At 48.7% G+C, this 26,177-nt stretch overlaps 1 protein-coding gene across 6 annotated transcripts in view; it reads left to right on the top strand.

Annotated features, from left to right (window-relative positions):
* LOC144766801 (uncharacterized) overlaps positions 1 to 26,177 on the top strand; it is a 1,464,990-nt gene that overhangs the window by 613,892 nt on the left and 824,921 nt on the right. For 5 of the 6 annotated variants that reach the window (XM_078650533.1, XM_078650530.1, XM_078650529.1 and 2 more), the window contains one exon: positions 12,749 to 12,925. The exons of the other annotated variant lie outside the window; for it this stretch is intronic. In XM_078650533.1, the coding sequence (XP_078506659.1) occupies positions 12,749 to 12,925 (177 nt within the window). The remainder of the gene's footprint in view (positions 1 to 12,748; positions 12,926 to 26,177) is intronic. 6 annotated transcript variants of the gene reach the window in all.

The following is a 26,177-nucleotide window of genomic DNA, read 5'->3' as shown; positions in this document are numbered from 1 at the left end:
TTTATTATTAGAATCTTTAAAAGGCCTCAGCCAACGCGTTTCGTCCCCAAAGGGGACTTCGTCAGGGCTGAAAGGACAAAGATAAAAACCACTTGAGCGAACAAATACATACATATACATAATCCATATACACAGACATAACCAAATGTTGACCCAAAAAATACGTAAACAAATAAAATAACCAAGACGCAAACCGCAGCATAATGTATGAAGTACAAACCACAAGGGAAATAATAATAACGAATAGAAGAAATGTCGAAACATTCGGTAAAGGTGCAGAAATCCGAAGCTGCAAAGCACCGCCCATTGAAAAGTGATCACAGAGACCGCACGCTGACAAGGTGTTTACCTAGTAATGTGAAGACCACCTTCATAGACAACATAAGGTCAATGTGAATGGCCAGCCCAGAGTACAAAACCCGTACCCACAATGGCGGGTCCTTTGAATTTTTGGCAATCTGAAGATAGTTACTTCGAACTCAGGTAAGCAGTTCAGGGAAGCCGTTCATTATTTCCTCTTTGGTTTCTGGGGGATCCAAGTTGCCCCTGTTGTACTGCCATACATTTTTGTAGGAGGGGGTGCAATTGAATCTTGCTTCGTCTCCAGTATTTGTTGTTAATTGAATATGGGACTGTGTATCTACCGGTGTTAGACGGGGACCTGGAGGGTCGGCCGAGCACAAGGGGAGAGGCCTCCAGTGAGGACCGTCTCCAGCGATCGCACAGACAGGTAACTTCCCCCCCACAGATGGACACCACACGAAGATCAGATTAATACCTTTTATAGGCAGTTCTTGAAATGAGGCAGTATGATACAAGGAGATCAGGACACGGTGGTCCTCTCAGCTCTAGTCTCTAGTAGGAAAAAGGGGGTAGCGGGACAGTCTTGGTACCCGTAGGTACGGCGGTGGAACGGTGATAGCTCACAATCCTCGAGCTCGGTGTTCGGACGGGTCGGACCGCGGCAGCGCCAGCAGGTCCCAAAGAGGTCGTAGGTGGCAACGGGCCGCGGCAGCGCCAGCAGGTCCCAACGAGGATGAATGTTACAACGGGCCGCGGCAGCGCCAGCAGGTCCCACGAAGATGGAGGTTACAACGGGCCGCGGCAGCGCCAGCAGGTCCCACGAAGATGGAAGTTACAACGGGCCGCGGCAGCGCCAGCAGGTCCCACGAAGATGGAAGTTACAACGGGCCGCGGCAGCGCCAGCAGGTCCCACGAAGATGAAGGTTGCAGAAGGCCGCGGCAGCGCCAGCAGGCAGGACAATAGTTCACAAGGCAGGGCTGCGGCAGCGCCAGCAGTCCGTCAAGGATGAGTTCGTCGCGGTGTCTCTCGACTCCAGGATACAACTGCCTTCCTGTTCTGGGGCTGCCTCAGTTATAGGTCTGGCGCTCTTTGATGTCCGGACCCTCGCTCTTGGAGGTCGGGAGGTCCGGGATGAGGGAGTCCAGACACCCAGCAGGGGGGTGGAGCCGGCACCCGGGGAGGCCGGGGGTGATCGGCACCTGGCGGGAGAGAGCCATCGACACTTCTTACTCCCATTGACCTGCCAAGTGGTCCGTTCACCTCCTGGGTGGATGGTGGTGCCGGGATGTCGGGGCCTGGCCAGGCCCGGGGTTGGGGTCGAGCTGAGGCCACGCGGCCTCGTGGCGCAGTGTCCAAGATGGCGGTTGGCCCGGGCAAGGGTGCTGACGGTGGCCCAGGCCAGGGACACAGGGGATACCGGGGGTAGACGTCCCATGGGGGACGGGTTGCGGGTTGCTTCTGCGGGTAGCACCTGGAGGGCCGGTACCAGGGCCCTGTCATGCGGGGAGGGAGCGAGCCCTTCATGGGGCCTGTCCAACATGCGTCCCCCCCAGCTGAAGGCGGGGAGAGTCACCCATCCTCTTGGGGACTTTCCTCGTCGAGGCGGAAAAAGCGGGACAGGCCGTCCGCGTTGGCGTGGTCTTGACCAGGGCGATGCTCTACAGTGAAGTCCATCCCCTGCAGGGAGATGGACCACCGCAATAGTTTGGGATTCTCCCCCCGCATTTGCATTAGCCATTGCAGGGGCCGATGATCTGTTTGTACCCGGAAGTGGGTTCCGAAGAGGTAAGGTCGGAGCTTCTTGAGGGCCCACACTACGGCGAAGGCCTCCCGCTCAATAGTGCTCCAGCGCTGCTCGCGGGGCAGTAGGCGTCTGCTGATGAAGGCCACTGGTTGGTCGACTCCCTCGGGGTTCAGTTGGGAGAGGACGGCCCCAATACCATGGTCGGAGGCATCGGTCTGAACGATGAACTCGCGGCTGTAGTCGGGGGCCTGGAGCACAGGAGCGGTGCACATGGCGGCCTTCAGCTTCTCGAAGGTCGCTTGACAGTCGGAAGTCCAGTTGACTCTTTTTGGGTGGTTCTTCGACGTGAGTTCCGTGAGGGGCCCCACAATGCTGCCATAGTCCTTCACGAACCGCCGGTAGTATCCGGTGAGCCCCAGAAAGGCTCGGACCTCGGTTTGTGTTTCGGGGGGTTGCCAGGACTGAATGGCAGCTACCTTGAGTTGAAGGGGGGCCACCAGACCGCTCCCCACTTGGTGTCCGAGGTAGGTCACGGACCCCTGGCCGATTTGGCACTTGCTGGCCTTGATTGTTAGGCCGGCCTGTTGGAGGGCCTGCAGGACCTCTCGGAGGTGGTGGAGGTGGTCTGTCCAGTGGCGGCTGTATACCGCGATGTCGTCCAGGTAGGCGGCGCTGAATTCTTCGAGGCCCGCCAATACCTGGTTCACCAGTCTTTGAAAAGTGGCTGGAGCGTTTTTCATGCCGAATGGCATCACTCTGAAATGGTAGTGCCCATCCGGGGTGGAGAAAGCGGAACGTTCTTGGGCCCGGAGGTGAGGCCGATCTGCCAGTAGCCTGCTGTCAGGTCGAAGATGCTTAGGTAGCGGGCTGACCCCATGCGGTCGACTAGTTCATCTGCTCGTGGGATAGGGTGAGCATCGGTTCGGGTGACCGCGTTCAGACCCCGATAGTCGATGCAGAATCGGAGCTCAGGTGGGGTGCCCGGGCCGCGGCCTTGGGGACCAGTACGACCGGGCTGGCCCAGGGACTGTCCGAAGGTTCGATGACTCCGAGGGCGAGCATCTTGGAGACTTCTTCTTGGATGCAGGTGCGTACCCGATCCGGTACTCGGTACGCCCGGTGTCGGACAGGAGGACTGTCCCCAGTGTCCACGTCGTGCAGGCACCAGGAGGTGACTCCGGGTGTGAGAGAAAACAGGTCTGCGAACGGCAGCAGGAGGGCCCGACAATCTTGACGCTGCTCCGGGGTCAGGGCCTCGGAGAGTCGGACCCCGTCCACCGAACCATCTCTTTCACGGGTCCTCAGTAGGTCAGGGAGGGGCTCGGAGTCTCCTTCTGCGCCACTGTCGGTAGCCATCAGCAGGCTGAGCTCTGAGCGCGCGAAGTGTGGTTTGAGTCTGTTGGCGTGGAGAACCCGGAGGGGGTTCCGGGGGGACTCCAGGTCGATGAGATAGGTGACGGGGCTCTTGCGCTCGATCACCTTGAAGGGCCCCATCCATTTGTCCTGCAAGGCACACGGTTCGATGGGGGACATCACCCATACCTGCTGACCCGGTTCAAACTCGATGGAGGAGGCATGTTGATCGTACCATTTCTTCATGTCCTCTTGACTGGCCTCAAGATTGGCCTTGGCGATCTCCCTGAATCGCCGGGTCTGATTGGGGAGGGTCAGGAGGTACTTGTAGACGTCTGGAGGGGTTTTTAGGGGGGCCATTTCCCATTCTTCCTTCACTAGGCTGAGAGGCCCGCGAACGGGGTGTCCGTACAGGAGTTCGAAGGGGCTGAAGCCGAGGGACTTCTGGGGGACTTCTCGGTAGGCGAAGAGGAGGCACGGTAGTAGCACGTCCCACTGGCGGCGTAGGGGTTCTTCTAGCCCCAAGATCATCCCCTTGAGAGTGCGGTTGAACCGCTCGACCAGTCCATTTCCCTGGGGGTGATAGGGCGTTGTGAATCGGTAAGTGACCCCGCACTGCTGCCAGAGGGATTTCATATACTTTGAAATAAAGTTCGTACCCCTGTCGCTGACGACTTCCCGGGGGAAGCCCACTCGAGAGAAGATCCCCATTAAGGCTCGACCCACTACTGGGGCTGTTATAGTACGAAGGGGGACCGCCTCAGGATAGCGGGTGGCGTGGTCCACCAGGACCAGGATGAAGCGATGCCCTTGTGCTGTTCGGGGGTCCAGGGGCCCCACAATGTCTATTCCCACCCTCTCGAACGGGGTGGTCACCACGGGGAATGGTTGTAGGGGTGCCTTGAGTTTGCGGCCGCTCTTCCCGCTGGCCTGGCAGGTCGGGCAGGACCGGCAGTGGTTGGAGACGTCATTTCTCATTTTGGGCCAAAAAAAGTGAGTCACCAGGCGGTGGTAGGTCTTGTCTTGCCCCAGGTGCCCAGCCAGGGGGACATCATGGGCCAAGTTCAACAGGAAGTCTCTGAAGTGGAGGGGTACCACCAGCACTCGACCGGCCCCCAGCTCTGCGATTCTCTGCTCGCTGTACAAGAGATCATTGTCCCAATAAATCCAGTGGGCCCCGGTGGTGTCGCCTTGGCCCTGGGCGAGCGCTTGCTGTCGCAGTCCCTCGAGGGAGGGACAGGTCTTTTGCTCCTGCCGGAATTGTTCCTGGGTGGGCCCCCCTTCTTGACGCCACTGAGCCAGGTCGGGAAGTTCGGGGGGCTATGCGGACCCCTCTGTGGTGGGTTCCGGGTGGTCGGTATGGATGAAGTCTTCTTCTGGAGCGATCGAGGGCGGAGGTGCTGACCATTCCGGTTCTTCTGGTCTCGGGATGGTGCGGGTGGCCATGGACCGGGTGGTCACGCACGCCCAGTCCGGGAGACCCAACATCCCCAGATGCTCTCTTCTTTCAACAGCTGCCCACGGGGAGCTCTCGAGATCGTTCCCCAGGAGGCAGTCCACGGGGGCATCGTCGCGGACAGTTACTTTCAGCATGCCGGACACTCCTCCCCATTCGAAGGGGACGCAGGCCATCCGACACAGGCTCTCCGAGTTGTCTGCCGATCGGACGGGGCAAAGCACGTTTGGCAGGATTTGTTCTGGGGTCACCAGGTGACAACGGACGGCCGTCACACTGGCCCCGGTGTCACGCAGTGCCTCGGCCTTGCGCCCATTTATGCTCACCCATTGGCTGTACTTCCGAGTGTTGGCGGGCAGGGGAGTCCGTGGGACCATGTCTCTTCCTCTTAGGCAGGCCAGGGTCATGGCGGCAGGTTCCCACTCGAACTGCTCCGACTCGTATGCTTCAGAGTCTTCGGAGACCTGTTCTTCTCCTAGGGCGGCGGCCGCCACCTGGCGGGGCCCGGGAACCTGGTTCTTCGGGCAGGTCGGGTCACTGGCATAGTGGCCGACTCGCTGGCATCGATGACACGTAACGTTGGCTCGGAACCCCGGGCGCATCGGGGGGTTTCCCCGGCCTGCTGGGGGCGGGGTGGTGTTAGCGGGAGCGACTGGGGCAGCGTCTCTGCCCCGGCCCTGTCCTCCTCCTCCTCCCCGGGGACGGTGATGACCTTGGTTGGTTCTGTTCTGCTCGTTCGGCCCACTCCGGGCCACTCGGGTGCTCTCCCACCGATCCGCCTCGGTGGCGAGCTGCCGTGGTTCAGTCAATTTACTGTCGAGGAGGTGCTGCCTGAGCTCGACGAAACAGTTGTTGGAGAGGTGCTCCCACACAATGAGATTGAAGAGTTGTTCGTAAGTGGTTACGTTGTTACCCTTGATCCATCCCTCGAAGGCCCGGCTGAAATAGTTCACGTATTCCAACCAAGTTGTGCCTGGGATCCGGGTGCAGTTGCGGAACCTCTGGCGGTACATTTCGGGCGTAAGCCCATATCGACTGAGGAGGGCGGCCTTCATGTGGTCGTAGGACGTCATTTGATGGTCCGGAAGCTGCAGCAGGGCATCACGGCCCTCATTGACGAATCTCCCCCATAACCCGGCTCCCCAGTCACTTCGAGCGACCCGGTGTGCAGTCATGGCGATCTCATAGGCCTTGAACCACTGCTGTATGTCGTCGTTTCGGTGGTATTCTCGGACCACATCCTTGGGGATGTGGACCTTCTGCTCGGTAGTACCCGGGGAGCGCGGTGACTCGGGCACCCCTAGGTTCTTGTTCAGTTTGCGTATTTCTATCTCTGCTAGTTTGCACTCGTGTTCGTACGCCAGTCTTTTTTCCTCGAGATCCCTCTGTCTCTGTTTTTCCTCTCGCTCTTCTCTGAGCCGTAAGTGTTCTAAGTTTATTTTTTGTTCCGCCAGCTTCAATTCTCCGTCTAATTTGAGCCGTGCCAAGTCTAACTCGTGTAGTCTATTTTTTTCCCGCTCCTGGATCTCTTCTCGGGAGGGGCCTGTTCTCCGTTCTTCCGTCAGGGTGGTGTTGACTTCCGGGGCTTCGGGGTCCCGGGGGGTGGCGGTATTCGTCTCTGTCCAGGCTTCTAGGGCGTTTTTGAATTCTTCTTTCGTGCTTAGCCCGGTGGTAGCAATGCCTAAGTCCATGCAAAATTGTTTGAGCTCTCTGTGGTTGTATTCTTCCAGCTTTTCCATCTGGAACTTCTCTGCCGATCCGTTCTCTTTGGTCGTCATTGTGGTTTTAGTCGTAGGGTGAGTTACTGTCTGTACGGCACGCGTTGGTTCGGATCGCGCCGCTGGCCACCAATGTTAGACGGGGACCTGGAGGGTCGGCCGAGCACAAGGGGAGAGGCCTCCAGTGAGGACCGTCTCCAGCGATCGCACAGACAGGTAACTTCCCCCCCACAGATGGACACCACACGAAGATCAGATTAATACCTTTTATAGGCAGTTCTTGAAATGAGGCAGTATGATACAAGGAGATCAGGACACGGTGGTCCTCTCAGCTCTAGTCTCTAGTAGGAAAAAGGGGGTAGCGGAACAGTCTTGGTACCCGTAGGTACGGCGGTGGAACGGTGATAGCTCACAATCCTCGAGCTCGGTGTTCGGACGGGTCGGACCGCGGCAGCGCCAGCAGGTCCCGAAGAGGTCGTAGGTGGCAACGGGCCGCGGCAGCGCCAGCAGGTCCCAACGAGGATGAATGTTACAACGGGCCGCGGCAGCGCCAGCAGGTCCCACGAAGATGGAGGTTACAACGGGCCGCGGCAGCGCCAGCAGGTCCCACGAAGATGGAAGTTACAACGGGCCGCGGCAGCGCCAGCAGGTCCCACGAAGATGGAAGTTACAACGGGCCGCGGCAGCGCCAGCAGGTCCCACGAAGATGAAGGTTGCAGAAGGCCGCGGCAGCGCCAGCAGGCAGGACAATAGTTCACAAGGCAGGGCTGCGGCAGCGCCAGCAGTCCGTCAAGGATGAGTTAGTCGCGGTGTCTCTCGACTCCAGGATACAACTGCCTTCCTGTTCTGGGGCTGCCTCAGTTATAGGTCTGGCGTTCTTTGATGTCCGGACCCTCGCTCTTGGAGGTCGGGAGGTCCGGGATGAGGGAGTCCAGACACCCAGCAGGGGGGTGGAGCCGGCACCCGGGGAGGCCGGGGGTGATCGGCACCTGGCGGGAGAGAGCCATCGACACTTCTTACTCCCATTGACCTGCCAAGTGGTCCGTTCACCTCCTGGGTGGATGGTGGTGCCGGGATGTCGGGGCCTGGCCAGGCCCGGGGTTGGGGTCGAGCTGAGGCCACACGGCCTCGTGGCGCAGTGTCCAAGATGGCGGTTGGCCCGGGCAAGGGTGCTGACGGTGGCCCAGGCCAGGGACACAGGGGATACCGGGGGTAGACGTCCCATGGGGGACGGGTTGCGGGTTGCTTCTGCGGGTAGCACCTGGAGGGCCGGTACCAGGGCCCTGTCATGCGGGGAGGGAGCGAGCCCTTCATGGGGCCTGTCCAACAACCGGGTACAAGGATTTTGTTATTTTTTTGCATGTACCTGTCTTATTTACACAGGTATACGGCACTGTTCGTTTTACAATGGTGGGACTCCATCTATAGTTAGTGAATTGTATGCTTTCTGTGGTATTGTGGGTATGAATTTATATTTCCTTTCTTATCGGTACACTATATGTTTGCACTCCAGTCGGGTGATACATTTTATATAATGGTATCTCTACTTGTTTTTTGAAACATCGTGCCCTCCTCGATATCGACATCACCTTAACATTTGGGGCGGTACTGCTAATACGATGGCACTTTTTATATTCGAACCACCGTGCTCTCTCTTTTTCCCTTTTTTAAATAGATTTCATCTTGATTTTTGCTGTGGTAACAATTTTGCGTGTTCGAGGCGCCTGCAGATATAGGGATTGAGGGTTGTACACGGAATTTTTATTGTCAATTGATGTGCCCGTTCATTAGAAGCATGGTGTTTCTACTATTGGTCTTATAGCTTGATTTTTGTGTATATATATATATATATATTTTTCTATCCACTAGGACATTCCCTTACTATGGGGAGAATATTATTAAAGTGGTGAAAAGGACTGATACATGCCTTTACCCCTTGCTGTTTTTTGCATAACTGCATAACTGGTGTTTTTTTTTTTTTTTTTATTAGCCATTGCCGACACACGGTTCTTTACTCGCACTATGTGTATCCTGACACCTGATATAGGAGTACGATCTATATTTTGTATTTAACTAAGATGATTTCTCTTTTATTAGTCTCTATCTCCGGCTTTATTGTTCGGGTGGTCTTTTCAACAATCTTACAGTCCAGGCGTGACATCTATCCCATCAATCAGGTTGGTTACTAACCATGCAATCTTCATTGGCATACAACTATTTGCGGTGTCAATGTCTCTATTTGTTTCTACTATCAGGTTCTTAACTGTGATTATATTGTCAGTCTTATTTTTTCGATCCATGCAGGGACTGTTTTATTTATACGAGGCCCCCTGATTTACTCATCTGCTATTCGTTTTGATACGAGGACCAAGCACTTAGGTGAGCATGATTTAGAGGTACAACTAAGAAACTAGGCCACCTCTGGTTCGCTTTATCGAGGTGATACCATAAGATGTTAACGGTCAGCTTTTAGAAGGTTCCCCTGCAGGTTTATGGCCCTTTACCACTCCTTTAGTTATTACCATTTAGCTGAACTCGAGTCTTCTTTGGACTGTAGGGTCCTTGTTTTAATTATTCTGCCACATGTACCCATCCCCAGGACGGATTGGGGTATGGTCCTGTTGTTCTCCTGTATTTTTGAGTATTCACCTTTGTTGGTAATTGCCTCTCTGCTGCTTACTTTGCAGATTATCATTTTCTGTAACTCTTCAGACAGATTTAGGTGTTACTACAACTGCGTTGATCTACCTCTACTTTGATTACGTCAACATCTAAATTCATATTAGGTAAGGGGGTCCACCCTTTTGTGCCGTACTTCCAACCTTGATGCCCTGGATTTGGGATCCGTATATGGTTCTTTTATCCTGTTTTCTCTGTTCATAGGTTGAGAACTTCACTCACCTACGACGTGGACACTTTGTTTTGTATTAGCAGGTCTTGGGCTCATCTCTAAATATTGCCGTTCTCTTTTTGGTGAGTGTTGTTGTTTCCTACGTTCCTTTGTGTGATCCTGTTAAGATATGGATGTGATGTGTCCCACATGGGCACTCGCCTCTTACTGGGTGCTTTCTCTTTCTGGCAGAGACTTCCCCCCTCTTTCTTTCTCTTTCCTTTTTCTCTATACTTGTTCTTTTTCCTTCTTCTTCTTTCTTTTTTTCTTTTCTCACTCCTTGTTTCTTCTTTTTTTTTTTTTTTTTTTTTCTCTTACCTCATTGGTCTAATCTTTTCTAGATATATTTCTAACACAATTGTCTGGTGTGAACTTTTTAGTTTTTTTGTTTAGATTACATCCTCCCTATTGCTGTTGTACTGACCGCTCCCAGGTCAATACAACAATATACATTTCAGAGATATGTTTTCCTGTGGTTGTTCCGTTTTTCCTTAACATGTATAGTTTGTTCTGTGGTTGTTTTTTATATATTTATCTATGTATTTTACGTATTTTTTTTGGTCAACATTTGGTTATGTCTTTGTATATGGATTATGTATATAGATGTATTTGTTCGCTCAAGTGGTTTTTATCTTTGTCCTTTCAGCCCTGACGAAGTCCCCTTTGGGGACGAAACGCGTTGACTGAGGCCTTTTAAAGATTTCTAGTAATAAAGGAACTTTTTCTACTTACCATATTTACTACGGACTTCTTCTTTTGGTGCACCATCCTTCACTCAAGCTCCCAGATCTAAGACCGCATTACTTTGGTGCAAAACTGACGCCTCTTCAAACACAGGAATGAGCGCTTTGTATAGATTGCTCATCCTGTCTTGTGACTGGAGGAAGTTAGTACAACAAACTTTCCTCCTGCAGTTAGAGATAGTTAGACCAGGATTATTCGGTCCTTCTATGGAGGTTTTTTGTACACTACGAACCTTTATTTCCAGCACTAAAGCGTGATGGTCGCTGTCCGGTCGTAAAATAATTTTAAAATCAATCATTCTATCCTAGGAGTTAGAATCTATCAGGATATAATCAAGTATAGACCCACAATTCTTACTAAAAAAGGTATAATCAGTGGATGAATCTGAGCTTGATCTCCCGTTACATGCTCTTAAAGAAAATCTTAATACCAAGCATTTCAGCTGGATTGCTAGGGGGGACCAATGTTTAACTAATGGGCATCTGGATCCGAGATTGCCAGGAAAAGGTCCTTGTCCCCGATATTGTCCAGGGATATGCCCTCAAGAGGTTCAAACTGGAAATTGAAGTCCCCGCCAACAATAATCACTTGGTTTGAGTCCATAGAACTTAGGAAATTAGACAGACTCTCTACCATAGTAGATTCTTTACCTCTGGGAGTTGGCCTCGAATATATATTAATTAAAATAACGGGAGGATTATGTGGAAACTGCAATTGGACGCAAAGTATATCAATGGAGCCTGTTTCAATTTGTACCACCTTACATCACAGGTGGGCCCCTATCCAGGTCATGAGCCGAATATATGGTCTCCCTACACTTCCTTTTGTTGCCGGGATACTAAAAGTGGCAAAACCTGGATAGGTTGTCTCTTCACAAGCCCAAGTCTCTTGAAACATGCAAACCTCATGTAGGTCTATAAAAGTCCCCCAATCAGGATCACCCAGTTTATTTTTAATATCTGCCACGTTCCATGACAAGACCTTTGTTATTTGTCTGTCTTGTAGAGTGGGGGGTCTAGGTGGCATGATAAGAGGAGACACCGGTAAGGGGGTTAACAGACCAGTAGTGACCTTTTCATGTGTGGGGGCAAAGGGTCTAATTTTTCCTGCTGGACATCAACTCCTCTGGGGATAGTATTACTGATGCTAAGGAAGCCGCTCATGCTTCTACTAGCAGAACCATCCCTTTTGCGAGAGTGCACCCAATTATACTTAGACCCTTGATCCTGAAATGGAGGTAAGATACTCTCTTTATTGCATGGAGATAGTCTATTTAGTCAGTCCACCCCGTCTAGTGGGCTAAATCTATTGCCTGTCAGGACATTAAAACAGAGATCTGTTGTCCATTGCTGATCTCGCATAGTTGATATGCTATGTGATGGTGGAAAACTCCTACCCCTCCTCTGATCATAGTTTGGGTTACGAAACCTATTGGAGAGATACAAGTAACTTAGATGGAGAGGTAAAATGTTACTCATGTTCCTCCTGAACTCATTTGCTAAAATACTATGTGCTGTGTGGGGTTTCCTAAAATTAATTATTATGCATTCCCCTGAGATGTCCTTACTTCTATCACCTATCCAGTCCACTCTTCTGGTGGTTAGAATCTCTTCTGAGATTTCATACCCATTGGTGGTATTATTCACTAACCAATTGACACATTTGTGTTTCAGTTCTTGATGGCTATCCAGAAGATCTTCTCTTATAGCCGGAACCCCAGAAAGCACCACAAAGTATTGGGATGAGGCCGGTGGGAGATTAATAGTTGGGGGTACAAAGGTTTTCGATTTAGGGAGCAGGGGTAAACCGTTTCCTTGAGCAACCAGTTTTGGGTGTTTCTGGACTTCCTCTTTATTTCCAAGCAATGGTTGTTTAACATTCATTGATCTTGCCTGTGCCACAGGGGGTACCGGGCCATTCAACCTCCTATCTTTGTGTACAATAGCCTGGATTGTGGTAGAGGGTAGGTCTATAGTGCTCATAGGAGGGTCAGCCAGATGAGTAACCCCACTGGTCTGATGACAATGACTAGTTCCTTTATCAGGAATAGCTGTATTAGACTCATTCATTTCTAGAAAATGATCCACCCTTGTGACTAGCCCCTCTATCCTAGTCATTAAATTACTGAGCTCCTCCTTGATAATGACCCTTACTTGCATGTGCAGATTATTCACCAGTGTTGTTAGTCATCCTGGCTATTCGTTAGAATGGTCAGTGATCACCCCGTCGATATTAATTGGCCTAGGTCCTTCCGGGGAGATATGGGGTTGGGGTGGTATTTTCCTTCTAGCCTGACATTTCACTTTAGGCATTACTCTCGCTTTATTACTTCTGCCCGGTTGATTCCTAATAGGTGCCTTTGTTGGATCTATACTAGACTCTAAATCTACAATTGGGGTAGTAGGAGAGTCTAATGGTGTGTGTGTGTCTAATGGTTGTGTGGAATGGAAGTAATGAACATCTTACATCTTTCCACACATGTACATTCGCCTCCTTAAATAAGGCTCAGCAATCAATTGAAAAAGTATTTGCTCCTCAGGTTTTGGACCGGTCAGCAGAGGAAGGGATCACTCTACCAGCCGTTCCTATCCCAACCAAGGCTCCAGAGGATCCTTCATCTCCAATTCCCAGGATTACAAACCTCAATTCTACCCACAAAGAGGTTGTGGCTTCAGGGGTCGAGGCCAAAGGAACTTCAGAAACAACAACCAACAAGGTAGGTTATTTTCTACCCCCTCCAGTTGGAGGTCGCTTAAAGTTTTTTCTCCAAAAGTGGCAGTCTCTCACCGCAGATCCTTGGGTCCTCAGTACAGTCCAAGGTTATCTGATTCAGCTTTGCGCGCTGCCTTCCCAAACGGTGTTCCCTCCTCCACTGGTGTTTTTGGAAGAAATGTCACAACTCATTTCCTTAGAGGTCCAAAGTCTTCTTCTAAAACAGGCAATCCTAGTCGCCCCCTTAGATCGTACGGGTTTTCTCAGTTCTATCTTCCTGGTGCAGAAAAGAAACAAGAAGATGCGTCCAGTGATAAACCAAAATGGTTCAACCAATTTGTGGTGTATCGCCACTTCAAAATGGAGACTATAATTCATTTAAGAGACACCCTTCGTCCAAACGATTGGATGATCAGATTGGACTTAAAGGACGCCTATCTCACATCCCGATTTATCCATCTCACTCCGAGTTTCTCCAGTTCCAGTGGCTAGGCATAACCTATCGTTTCAGCTATCTTCCTTCCGGTCTGTCGTCAGCACCGTGGTGCTTTACAAAAGTCATGAAACCTGTGGTGTCTTTCCTTCGGTCCTTGGGGGTCAGACTCATAATTTATCTGGACGATATTCTGGTCATTGTGGTTCCTTTCTGGCAATCCCAGACTTGGTTTCCTTCCCTTCTGGAAATGGCAATGGATTTCCCTGTCCTCCTACCTGTTCGCAAAGATCTGTTTCAGGACCCCTTGGGTCTTCCTCACAATCTTATCCTGGACAACTCATTGGTTCTGTCAGCCTAGAAAGTTTCCAGCCTGTCCCTCCTGACATCCTCATTTTACAAGAAGCTTCGCTCTTTATCAGCAAAGCCTGGGCTCGTGGGACCTCCAAAGCTTACCAGTCTGCATGGTCTTTATGGGCAAGCTGGTGTCTGGAAAGACATATCGATCCCTTTTCAGCCTCTCTGAATTTTGTGGTCAATTACTTGGCTTCTGAAGCCAGTGCAGGTCAGTCCTATAGAACAGTCAACTTGTATAGATCTACCATTTCTCTTAATCATTCTCCTATTGTTGGCAAAATGGTTGGTGCTCATCCGTTAATCTGCTGCTTCTGAGAGGAGTTTGTTTTTGCAAACCTCCGTTGGCTAAGCATTCAAGTTTATGGGATGTTAATGTGGTACTCAAGTTGTTTTCTGATTGGGCAGATAATTCGTTTCTTTCTCTAAAAATGTTATCTGCTAAGCTTATCATGTTGCTGTGTCTGGTTTCTATCAAACGTGTTTCAGATGTTAAAGCTCTAGATGTTTGTTCTCGCCAGGTCTCTCCTTCAGGTGTTTTGTTTCAAATTAATAGAAAGACAAAGACAAATTTGAACTCTGTTTTTATCCCTATCTTCCTTCCCTTCCTAAGCTATGTGTAGGTCAATGCCTCAAGGTGTACGAACAAAGAACTTCTGATCTCAGAACATCCTCTCATTCCCAGCTTCTCATTTCCTTTCGTAAACCCCATCTTCCTGTTTCCTCTGCTACCCTTGCCCATTTGATCCGTTGGATCATGTCCCTTGCGGGCATTGACGTCTCCGATTTTGGAGCCCATTCCACCAGGGGAGCTATTGCTTCTAAGGCGTTTTGGGCTGGCTCCCGTTTGGAGGACATTCTGAGATCAGCGGATTGGTCTAATGACAATGTGTTTTGAATGTTTTATTTCAAACCTGTTGATACTGTCGCTTCTATGGTGGTTCATATGCTTTAAACAAGCATAATAGGAGCCTCTGGACTTGCCATAAAATGTAGATTTTCCTAATAGTCTATGACGGAAAGTCTTAATTTCATTAAAGACACGAGGCGAGTATTATCCCACCTCTACACTTCTAATCTGTGTTCTCCCTCCCTGCAGCGAATCCAGCGTTGCCGCCTGCATCTTCATGATGTTGAGTTCAACAGACAGGAACATATTACTCTTTGGCTGGTCTCCTCTCCTTCCTGTCCAGAGTCTGCTACGGTGTCTTCTGCAACTCATCTTTCCTGGTTGGATTTGGGTCAAGAGTTCTGCGCCTGGACTTTAGCCTTTTCTATTGTTCTAGTGATTGTTCCACTGTTTAGTGAGTGTCTCTGATCTGCTCGCCAACGAAAAGAGGAATGTTCGCAGTCAGAGGTGACGTTATTGGTACTGTTACACTTTGATTGGTTATAAGGTTTTGGTTCTATTTTGTTCCCATTGGCCAGTTGTTCCTCTGAGCCCTCTGGGAACTGTAGTTTATTTCTACTTATCTTGGCTGCTATTGATATTAAAGCAAGATAAGAAAGCATAATACTCGCCTCCGTGTCTTTAATAAAATTAAGACTTTCTGTCAGTTTCAGTTTCAGTTTCAAAATGCTTTATTCGGTTTGTATAGATACAACCATATAGCAACATTCATAAATACAATTGAAGTCACTTTTATAAAGAATGATGAAACTACTAAAACAATTGCATTAATACAGGCAAAAATAAAATCTAAAAGAGAAAATAATCACTAAATATAGCGTCAGTTTACACGTTTTATGCAAGGCATGCCGGGGGGGATAATACTAAATAAGAGACCTACACAGGGCGAAAAGTGCAGTAATGTGTGCAAAATAGGCAAGGATTGGACATAGCACTTAACGACAATCAGCAAATTAATGCAAAACATATCACATCAATATACCATAGAGTAATCACTTGTAAATAGCAGCCCTTTTTTTACATTTAGTACAACATGCAGATAGGTGGTACTTTAAACAAGAGACCTATTCCAGGTCTAAAGTGCAATAACATGTGCAAAATATGCAAAGAAAAGGGGGACGTTTATATTTAGCAGCAATTATTAAAGTGTAGTGCAAAACTTGCTGGATAAGGTAGTATCAGTCAGGAGAAGGCTTAGACTGATCATAAAGTGCAGTAGTGTGTGCAAATTGTGCAAGGGATAACTAAAGTGCAATGTCTACAACTTTTCTCACGTATTTAAGCAGCAATTGTATACAAACAAAGAAGAACCTGAACTGGGCATAAAGTGCAATAGTATGTGCAAAAATATGCCAGAGTAACTAAAGTGCATTAACTGTAAAAGTCTATTACATATTCATCAACAATTATATACAAAAAAAATTTAAAAGGTATGAGTCCAGGGGGGTACAGGCCAGAAGAGCAGTCAATACAAGGTCTAAAATCATGATAAAAACCAGAGGTCGCGTATAAGAGAAATGCATAAGGTTTGACAGTAGCTCACAATTGATCATAGGTGTCTTTTCCAACGGAGATCATATGATAATTGATTTCCTGTGCCTAATACATTTAAGAACATAAGTGGCTACACGATAACATATGTTAGGGGACGACAGGTCAAACAATAATTGCATTGCAGCTCTTATATCATACGTACTGTATTCTAAAAATAATTGTTTTAGATAAAATTTTCTAAAACCGGTATAAAAATTGCAAAAAAGTAAAAAGTGGCAGATACTCTGTTTCGATTTTCCATCGCATGGGCACGGGCAGGACCCCGGCTTCTTTATAGTAGGGAAGGCCACCAAATGGTGGACTATACCCAGCCTCAGGCGTGCCAAAACAAAACGATGGGAGTTAATACTGACAAATGTAAGGTATAATGGGAATCCTGTATTTAAATTGTATTCCAGGTACAGTTTGAGGGTACTTTGTGTAGCGCACCCCTTCATTCTAATCCCTTCAGCATGATCCATATAGGTGGTTTTAAGGTCACGCTTCGTTAAAACTAATTCTGTTGGGGTATCCTTAAAAATATCCTGGCCAAAAAGGGAATTATACCAGTGAAAAATATGTTTTAGCCAGGGGATTTTTAAGTGCTGGTCCAGTTTAAAACAGTCTAGAATTAATTCCTGGGTAAACTTGGTTTCATCTTTGGCCCAGATAGAACGCCAAAGGGAGAGGGGACGTAGTGCAATCAAGTCTGTAGCATGGTGTATGCCCAGCTCCCTATGTGTAATTTCGTTGGAAGCTGAAGCAGGAAGACATAATAGGCGTTTAAGATACCTATTTTCTTCCTGCTGTATGGAGAGGGCAATCTGGGAATTATATCCCCATATCCCTGCTCCATAAAGGGCAGAGGACATGCACCTGGAGTTATAAATGGTAATCATCTCCCTTATTCTACGCCCCCCTAATTTGGAGGCGAATCTGAAGATGCAGTTTGTGTTTCTAATCATCTTCATACCTATACAAGATTGCTCGTTTGCCCATCTCCCGTCCCCAGAGAATGTAATGCCTAAATAACAGAAATGTTGCACAGCCTCAAGTTTATCCCCATCAAGGAAAAATGACTTACTTTTCTTCAATTTCTTCCCACAGGTCATAGTCATAGTCTTACCCTTATTAATTTTAAGCATTCTGCCTTTAATAAAAACATTAAATTTGTCAATTAACTTTTGGAGCCCATTCGCGGTCCTGGAAATCAGGACCGCGTCGTCCGCGTATAAGAGGACGGGTACTTGTTTGCCATTTATCATAGGGGCATCTGCATGGGACTCTTGTAGGGACTGATCGACCTGGTTTATAAAAAGGGAAAACAGCAAGGGTGCGAGAACGCACCCTTGCCTAATCCCTCTACCTATTTTAAAAAAGGGGGTACACTCTCCATTTGGTCCAAATCTAACTTTGCTTGATAGGCTACTGTACATTCTAGCCAGCAGGTGAATTATTTCGGGGGGTGCGCCCATAGCGAGTAGTGTTGGCCAGAGCAGTGTGTGTTCCACAAGGTCGAACGCCGAGCTTAGATCGGCAAAACACATGAACAAATGCCCTTCCTTTGCTCTCGTGTACTTGCCGATAATAAGCTCAAGGTTCACACACTGCTCCATGGTTCCTATACCCCTACGGAACCCGTACTGGATGGGTGATAGGACCTTATTGTCCTCAACCCAGGACTCTAATCTTCCCAGAAGCACGCGACTCAATATTTTTAATGACGAGTCCAAAAGAGAAATTGGACGATAATTACGTGCTTCAGCCCTTGAACCTTTTTTAAAAAGAGGCACCAAAATGGATTGACCCCATGAGGTAGGTAGTTCATTCACAATAGCAGCATTGAAGTAACGTGTTAAAATAGGCGCCCAAATGTCAATCTTAAATTTAAAAAAGTCCACAGGGACCCCATCTGGGCCCGGGGCTTTCCCCCCCTTACTTTTCTCTATAGCATCCTGCACCTCATTTAAAGATACTGTAAACAATAATTTCTCCCATTTAAAATTAATTGGCATTCCAGTTAAAACATTAGGATCTGAACAATCAGAGTTAAAAATCCCAGTAAAATGTATAATCCAATCTTGACAGCTGACATGCGAGGTAAGTTCGGGGATGTTGTCATTCTTTAAGTACGGACTGTTTACAGTGTCCCAGAAGAGTTTGTGATCTTTTGTTTCCGCTGCCCGATCTAATTTAACCCATGCCTCATCCTGTAGTTCACTCTTCCGAGTAGCCAGGGCGATTTTGTAGTTATGACGGTCTTCCCTTATCTTGCAGTGGTCTCTCGGTTTTATATCTAATGAGGTTTTTAGCCTTTTTAGTGACTGGGCACAGTTATCATCAAACCACGCCGTCTTAACTTTTCTGCGCTCCCTTGATTTGCTTGTCAATAATTTCTCAACAGTTTGTGTGATGATTAGAAATTTAGACAGCAAGATTTCTGGGCATGGTGTTGGGGATAAACAGTATTCCAATTCTCCGTAGCAATTAGTGATTATGTTGGTGACAATTTTGGTAGGGTCGACTTTTATCCATTTCACCCTCATCCCATTTGGTCTTCCTACGGAAATGTCCTGGATAGGTTGGCCGTGAGAGTTCCTTTTTGACGGCCAGTCCAGTAATTCGACAGATACACTGTTGTGGTCACTGTCCGTTTGTTCGATTACCCACACATTTATATACATTGCAGAGCTGGAGACAATAATGTGATCTATAAATGAATGGCTATTCCTTCCGTGGAATGTCGGGCATCTAACATTGTTGGCATTCGTATTGCATTCAAGAAGTTCTAAATCATATTTGGCCAGTAGGTTATTCAAGGCACTTCCTAGGATGTTATGCGGGAAGTGGTTGAAGATGCTGGTAGTTTCCCTTCCAGAATATTCTTCCCTGTGGCCACAAGCCCCCTTGAGTGCATAAGAGCACGTTTTGATATTAAAATCTCCGGCCCACAAGATTACCGCTGGTTTAGGGGAGCTTGATAACATTGCATCGACAGCCTGGTCGATGTCAGAGATGAACAACCCCTGGCTGTGGCTAGCGATGTTATTGTAAAAGTTCACAATTATTAGATCTTTAGAACCACTGTGGGTCACGCGCAAAACGGATGCATGATCTCCCAAGACTACATGGCTACTGACCCAAAACTCAGTCAATGTTGTAGATAACAGGGTCACTAACCCCCCCTTGGCGCGGCCAGCCTGCGAAGCCACGGCCAGCACGCTAAAGGAGGAATATCCCTCAACATGGACTTCTGCTCTATCCCACGTTTCTTGGAGGCATATGATGTCATAGCCTTGCTTAAGAAAGCCATCCCATACAGGTGTATTTACCTTGGAAGCTAGGCCCGCTACATTCCATGTGATAACCCTCAGTGAACTTTCCCTGGATACATGGGATGGAATCATTTCTGTTGTTGCTATAGATGGCATTTGATCGCCTAGATGGTTTACCACCGTGCAGGTGCTGTTATCTATCGTTGCCATGTCGTTAGGGATGATTGTCGGGTTCTCTATGGAGGGTTCATTTGCAGGGGGGATTTTAGGCGGGCATGTACGGTTGTGGTCGGCTATCATGGTTGGATTATTTAAACTTAGAGCAGAGGTGTTTATATGTATTACACTTTCTCCAGTGGGTATATCTGGCAGTCAATCGTTTTCATCAAGAGAATTGAACATCTCGAATCTATTAGATGTTGGAACAGCGAATTGTCCATAGATGTTACTTCCAGACCCAATTGTATTGTGATAATTAAGATAATTGGGATTAGGCATTCTGTACAATTCCATAGGTGGTTGTGGAACATGCTGATTATTAAATACATGAGTGGTCGTGGGGTACAAAGAATGGGAAAAATGCCCGGCTAATTGTACAGGTGCCTGCAATGCAGATGGGTAAGGTGTATTAGTTGCTCTAGGATGTTTAAAATTCTGCACGGGTGTCTTGAACCCCACCAGGTTTCTATAAAAATAATCCAAAGGGAACAGGGTTGTGTTATATTCTTTATCAGAGGGGATGGGTGCGTTCAAGATGGAGTCACGTGCCCATTCAGTGGTTTTGTAATTTATAATTACGCAGTCCCCGTTTATGTCCTTTTTGCTTGGACCCACCCACCCTACCCTTTGGGTTGAAATAATCTGGCCTGCACCACTTAAGGGGAAGCCACAGTTGTGGACCAGCCAGTGTAAAATTTTATTTTTAAGAGTTTCACTGTTTTCAAATTGGGAGGGTTTGAGTTTCGGTACATTAGCAAGGATTGCTACCAGAGGCCTACTTTCTGGTGGAAGATTGATCACAGCGGGGATGATATTGTTATAATAACTACGCGCCGGTGGGTTCCTGCTTGCTGGGGTGTAGTCCTTAAGCACCACCCCAGTTGCTCTGTGAGAGGTGGAAGGAGATGGGCCGTTATGGGTGTTACTTTGTAAGATTACGGTTTTACAGGTAGGTGCTGGTGGATTTGTATTACTCACTGATGGAACCTGTGGTTTAGATACAATATGGGCAGTTGTTATAGCCTTATTCCTGATAGATACATTGGAGATGGGTTGAGTGGTTTGTGTAGTTTGTATAGTTTGTGGGCCTAAGTTTTCAAGGATGTCTAATTTGGCTAGGCCCAATTTTTCTAGGTTTTCCACCTTTTTACCTATTTGCTCGAGTTTATCATTTAGGGGAGCAATAAGGTGCTTCATGGCATCCGTAATTTGGACCAGTATTGACTCCATATTAACTTCCGGTCCTGTATTAGGCATCAATCTTGCAATTCCATTAGATGGATCTATGGGGGGTGTGGGTAAGATGGTCTTCTTTCTTTTGCCCTTTGGTTTCATACATCCCCTTAAGAAAGCATGTGGTTTCCTGGTGTAAATGCGTCTGGTTCTGCGATGGGCGATACCCTGGTTGATCATACTACTGTCGCTGCTATTGTTGACTAGGTCTATTGTAGGCATAGTATCTGCAGTATCGCAGGTAATCAATGATGCGCTAAGGGCAGCACTGGGACCCGATTCCTCAGGTGGTGGAACATCAATCTGTAAGTTAGGAGTTATGGATAGACGGCTGTCCCTATCTTGGAGTTGTATGGGAGATGTAGGGAAGTCTACTGTGGGTGGAGGCACAGTACCCGGGAGACCTGTATAAGATTGCATAAGCATGGAATCGTTGGATAATGCTGTCATATTGAAATTATATACAGTGCTATCAACAGGTTGTGGAGTGCGGTGGATTAGGCAGGCACTAGGAGGTAGAGACAAACGTTTCTCAGTGTTTTCGATGGCATTTGCTACCACTACAATTGTCTGTTGGAGCATGAGGTCAATGGCAGTTAACGTTGGTAATGGTGTCTTAGTTTGGACAGCGGTCCTTGCAACAGAGCGTGTAGTAATAGGGTTTTTTTTAACCATGTTCTTGGTGATGGGTTTAGATGCAGTTGGAGCCATTAGCAATATATTAATCACAAAGCGTTGTTACCTTGAAGTTCGCAGGGAAATTGGCCAGGGGGTGGTGCCCAGCCCAGACTCCTCAGGCCTCTGAGGGCCACAGAGGGCCCGCCCTTTGCCCGGGCTTCGCTCGGGCGCTCCCGCGCGCGACTCGCGGGGCGAGAGGCACTCCGCAGTTAAATCGCGCCTCCGGGCGCTGGTGATGACGCTCCAGGTGCGCCGCTTGCCTCCGGGGCACCTGGGATGTGCAGTCCCTCGGGGAGCTTCAGGGAGCCTCGCTAGACCAGCCGTTGCCCTCACGGCGCTTGGAAGGTGAGGATTGCACCACGGGCTGCCGTTCCCCTCACGGCGTGTGTTTCTCTGCCCAAGAGTCCGAGAGTCTGCCCCCACTGAGCGCTCGGCGCTCCGCAGTTAAATCGCGCCTCCGGGCGCTGGTGATGACGCTCCAGGTGCGCCGCTTGCCTCCGGGGCACCTGGGATGTGCAGTCCCTCGGGGAGCTTCAGGGAGCCTCGCTAGACCAGCCGTTGCCCTCACGGCGCTTGGAAGGTGAGGATTGCACCACGGGCTGCCGTTCCCCTCACGGCGTGTGTTTCTCTGCCCAAGAGTCCGAGAGTCTGCCCCCACTGAGCGCTCGGCGCTCCGCAGTTAAATCGCGCCTCCGGGCGCTGGTGATGACGCTCCAGGTGCGCCGCTTGCCTCCGGGGCACCTGGGATGTGCAGTCCCTCGGGGAGCTTCAGGGAGCCTCGCTAGACCAGCCGTTGCCCTCACGGCGCTTGGAAGGTGAGGATTGCACCACGGGCTGCCGTTCCCCTCACGGCGTGTGTTTCTCTGCCCAAGAGTCCGAGAGTCTGCCCCCACTGAGCGCTCGGCGCTCCGCAGTTAAATCGCGCCTCCGGGCGCTGGTGATGACGCTCCAGGTGCGCCGCTTGCCTCCGGGGCACCTGGGATGTGCAGTCCCTCGGGGAGCTTCAGGGAGCCTCGCTAGACCAGCCGTTGCCCTCACGGCGCTTGGAAGGTGAGGATTGCACCACGGGCTGCCGTTCCCCTCACGGCGTGTGTTTCTCTGCCCAAGAGTCCGAGAGTCTGCCCCCACTGAGCGCTCGGCGCTCCGCAGTTAAATCGCGCCTCCGGGCGCTGGTGATGACGCTCCAGGTGCGCCGCTTGCCTCCGGGGCACCTGGGATGCGCAGTCCCTCGGGGAGCCCCAGGGAGCCTCGCTAGACCGGCCGTTGCCCCCACGGCGCCTGGAAGGTGAGGATTGCACCACGGGCTGCCGTTCCCCTCACGGCGTGTGTTTCTCTGCCCAAGAGTCCGAGAGTCTGCCCTGTCATAGACTACTAGGAAAATCTACATTTATGTTTTTTTTCCTAAATATTTTTGTATTCTTTAATGTAAAGGGGGCTTTATTATTCAACTTAAAGTAGTGCTTGCAACAACGTCCACCTCTCCAGATCTACAGGGCACAGGCAAGGGGGGCTGCCCTGTACGGTAGTGAGCTCTGGGGCCATGCAGTTTCTCCAGACCTGGTGAAAGAGGAGAACAAGTTCATCAGGCGGGTGGTAGCACTCCCCCCCAGCACGCCTCTCGTCCCATTAAGGTTAGATTTGGGGATGAGACCCCTTGATGAAGTACTGGCATTGCGTCCCTTGGTCTATTGGCGTAGGTTGTGGGCGGTTCCAGAACTGATTAGTTATAGGCAGGGGCTCCAGGAGGTGCTTGCTATGCCTAATGCAGGGAAAATTAAATGGCTTAAATTCATCAAAACTGAGTTGGAGGGTCTAGGCCTACTGACCCTCTGGTCCGACCCTTTATCTACCTGCCCATTAATCTCCAAAAAGAGGCTGGCAAAGGTTTACCACGACAGCAAAATAGCGGCACTCTGTTGTCGACAAAACCTTGGGACACTCACGGAGTCATTTTTACGTATCAAGGATATCTACAGCTTTGAACCAGCCTTGGACAAATTATACCCTGCCTTACTCAGGAAACTCTACTTGCAATGGAGGCATGGGACTCTTCCACTTCGAGCCCTTACCTGCAAGTGGAGCGAACCCGCCGTTAGCTTATGCCTGGCTTGCAGAGTGGCCAATGAATCTGACCTGCACATAATATTTTTTTGTCCGGCCTATAGCGCGACCCGTAAGAGATGGATTGTTCCTGTATGCAGGAATTTGGGGTTTGCGGAGTGCCTGTCCGCATTCAGAGTGCTTAAAACTGACCTGTCGGATCACATTGTTTTTGCCGTGGCTAAATACCTAGGTTCAATGTTGTCTCTGAGAAGACAGTGCCTTACGGCCGGTTTTTGAACTTTATTGTAGTAAAACTGTGATATCTTGTACTAATGAAATATTTTTATGGACTCTGCTGGATGTTGGAATGTTTTAACGTTTTAATGTTTTAATATTTTTTATCAAATGTTTCTTCAATATCTTTTATGGTGATAAATTACCAAAATAAAGATTTATGAAATGAAATGAATGCAACAACAGTGAAAGCATCCCCTAGTGCACAGCTCAATGTTCTCCTGGACCGCCCAGGATTCCTTATATAAATGCTCCAAAAGATCAACAGTTCAAATTAGCCAATATCCTTATTTTATTCATAAAGTGTTCGAATAATTTTGTTCAGTTCATTCTGCTTTAAATTTTCATTCTTATTCACAATTTACATCGTCAGTCCAATGCATTTCGGGTATCTTTACCCTTCATCTGGGATAATAAAGCTGAAAACAAGGTACAGTAAACGTATAATTAATATCCATAAAACTAAAATATAAATCAGACAATAATAATGTGTCATACGCGTTTGGTGCAAAACTGTGAAAAAAACCCACGTGACTTGGTGCAAAAGTGCAGATGAAAACAGTGAACAGAAAAAATAGCCCTCAGGCACTCACACGTATGCAAATTTCACATGAATGTTGTCTATGACGCGAATAAGTTACAAAGCTGTGAAACATAAAATTTTGTTAGTTCATATCCAATTCAAATGTTCGCATTCACTACCTATCATTTGCTACGCCAGTGAAACAAACTCACTTGTTAGACGCGAAAGCGTCTCCTACAGCGTCTCTCCCGCCATACGGCTAACGTGTGTGGTTTCAACAGTGACCGCAGTAGCTGCCATTCATCGTGTATAATACATTGTGTATGTGTACGGTTTTGAGATAAGTTCATTGTCTTTGGCATTAGTGACCAGGAGATTGATGGTGTTCTGTAGTGGTTCAGTTGCTTTTAGTTAAAAGCATTTTTCGAGAAAAAAGACATCTCCACCAACGACAGGGAAGAAGCCCCTAATGAAACAGGGCTCAGACCGAAATCCACCTTTACCCCTCCACCGGGAAGCATCCCGGTTGAAATCCTGACCTTTGAACAGGCAGTATACACGGAAGTGGAACAACTACAGCACAAAGATACCTACAACAACCTCTCTAACAAAGACAGGAGCACTATTCAACGCTTACAGAATGAACCTACCCTTGTCATAAAACCCGCTGACAAGGGCGGTGGGATAGTTCTAATGAACAAAAGTGACTATGACCTGGAGTGTAGGAGACTCCTCGGCGATACCAGGAACTACAAACGCCTCAACAAGGACCCAACTGAACCACTACAGAACACCATCAATCTCCTGGTCACTAATGCCAAAGACAATGAACTTATCTCAAAACAAGAGGCTGATTACCTATGCCCTAGAAATACCAAAACCCCGTATTTCTACATAGTCCCAAAAATACACAAGGGCATCACCCCACCACCTGGCAGACCCATCGTGTCTGGCATCAAATCATTACTGGAACCTCTTTCACGCTACTGTGATTTCTTCCTTAACCCTTTGGTCCAGAAAGCTCCTTCCTACATCAAGGACACAAAGCACCTCCTAAATGTAATTCAAAACGTTACCTTCAACCCCAGTACTGAACTACTAGTAGGACTAGACATCGAGAGCCTTTATACCAGCTTGCCTCAGGACGCTACATTAAAGGTACTACATGATGTCCTCATGGCAAGCCCCTGGGAATACAACACCCCCCGCAGTTTCATTATGGACTGCGCCACTTTGGCTCTCAAAGAGAACTTTTTTGAATACGAAGGTACCTACTACCTTCAAACAAATGGTACTTCCATGGGCAGTGTCTTCGCTCCCAGCGTGGCAGGATTGTATGTGGCACACTTTGAGAACATCTACATACAACATCACTCGAATCCTTTCCTGACCAATATCAAAATGTGGCGTCGCTACATCGACGACGTGCTACTGATATGGGAAGGCAACCAAGCACTACTGGATACCTTCATGCTCTGGATTAACACCCAAGATCCCTTCTTACGTTTCACAAGCACCAGCAGTGCCACTGAACTAGCGTTCCTTGACCTAAACATTAAACCGCAGAATGGAGGCCTCGTGACGAGCACCTTCTACAAACCCACGGCAAGGAACTCCCTACTCAGATTCGATAGCTTCCATCCCAGACACCTAAGGGAAAACTTACCCTATGGGCAATTTCTACGCATCAGACGCAATTGCAGCAGCATCCAGGATTACAAGTCACAGGCCAACGACCTAACAGACAAACTAAGAGAACGT

Source organism: Lissotriton helveticus, chromosome 7 (genome assembly GCF_964261635.1).
Source record: "Lissotriton helveticus chromosome 7, aLisHel1.1, whole genome shotgun sequence".
NCBI classification, from domain to species: Eukaryota; Metazoa; Chordata; class Amphibia; order Caudata; family Salamandridae; genus Lissotriton; species Lissotriton helveticus.
This window is presented reverse-complemented; position numbering and strand designations above follow the sequence as displayed.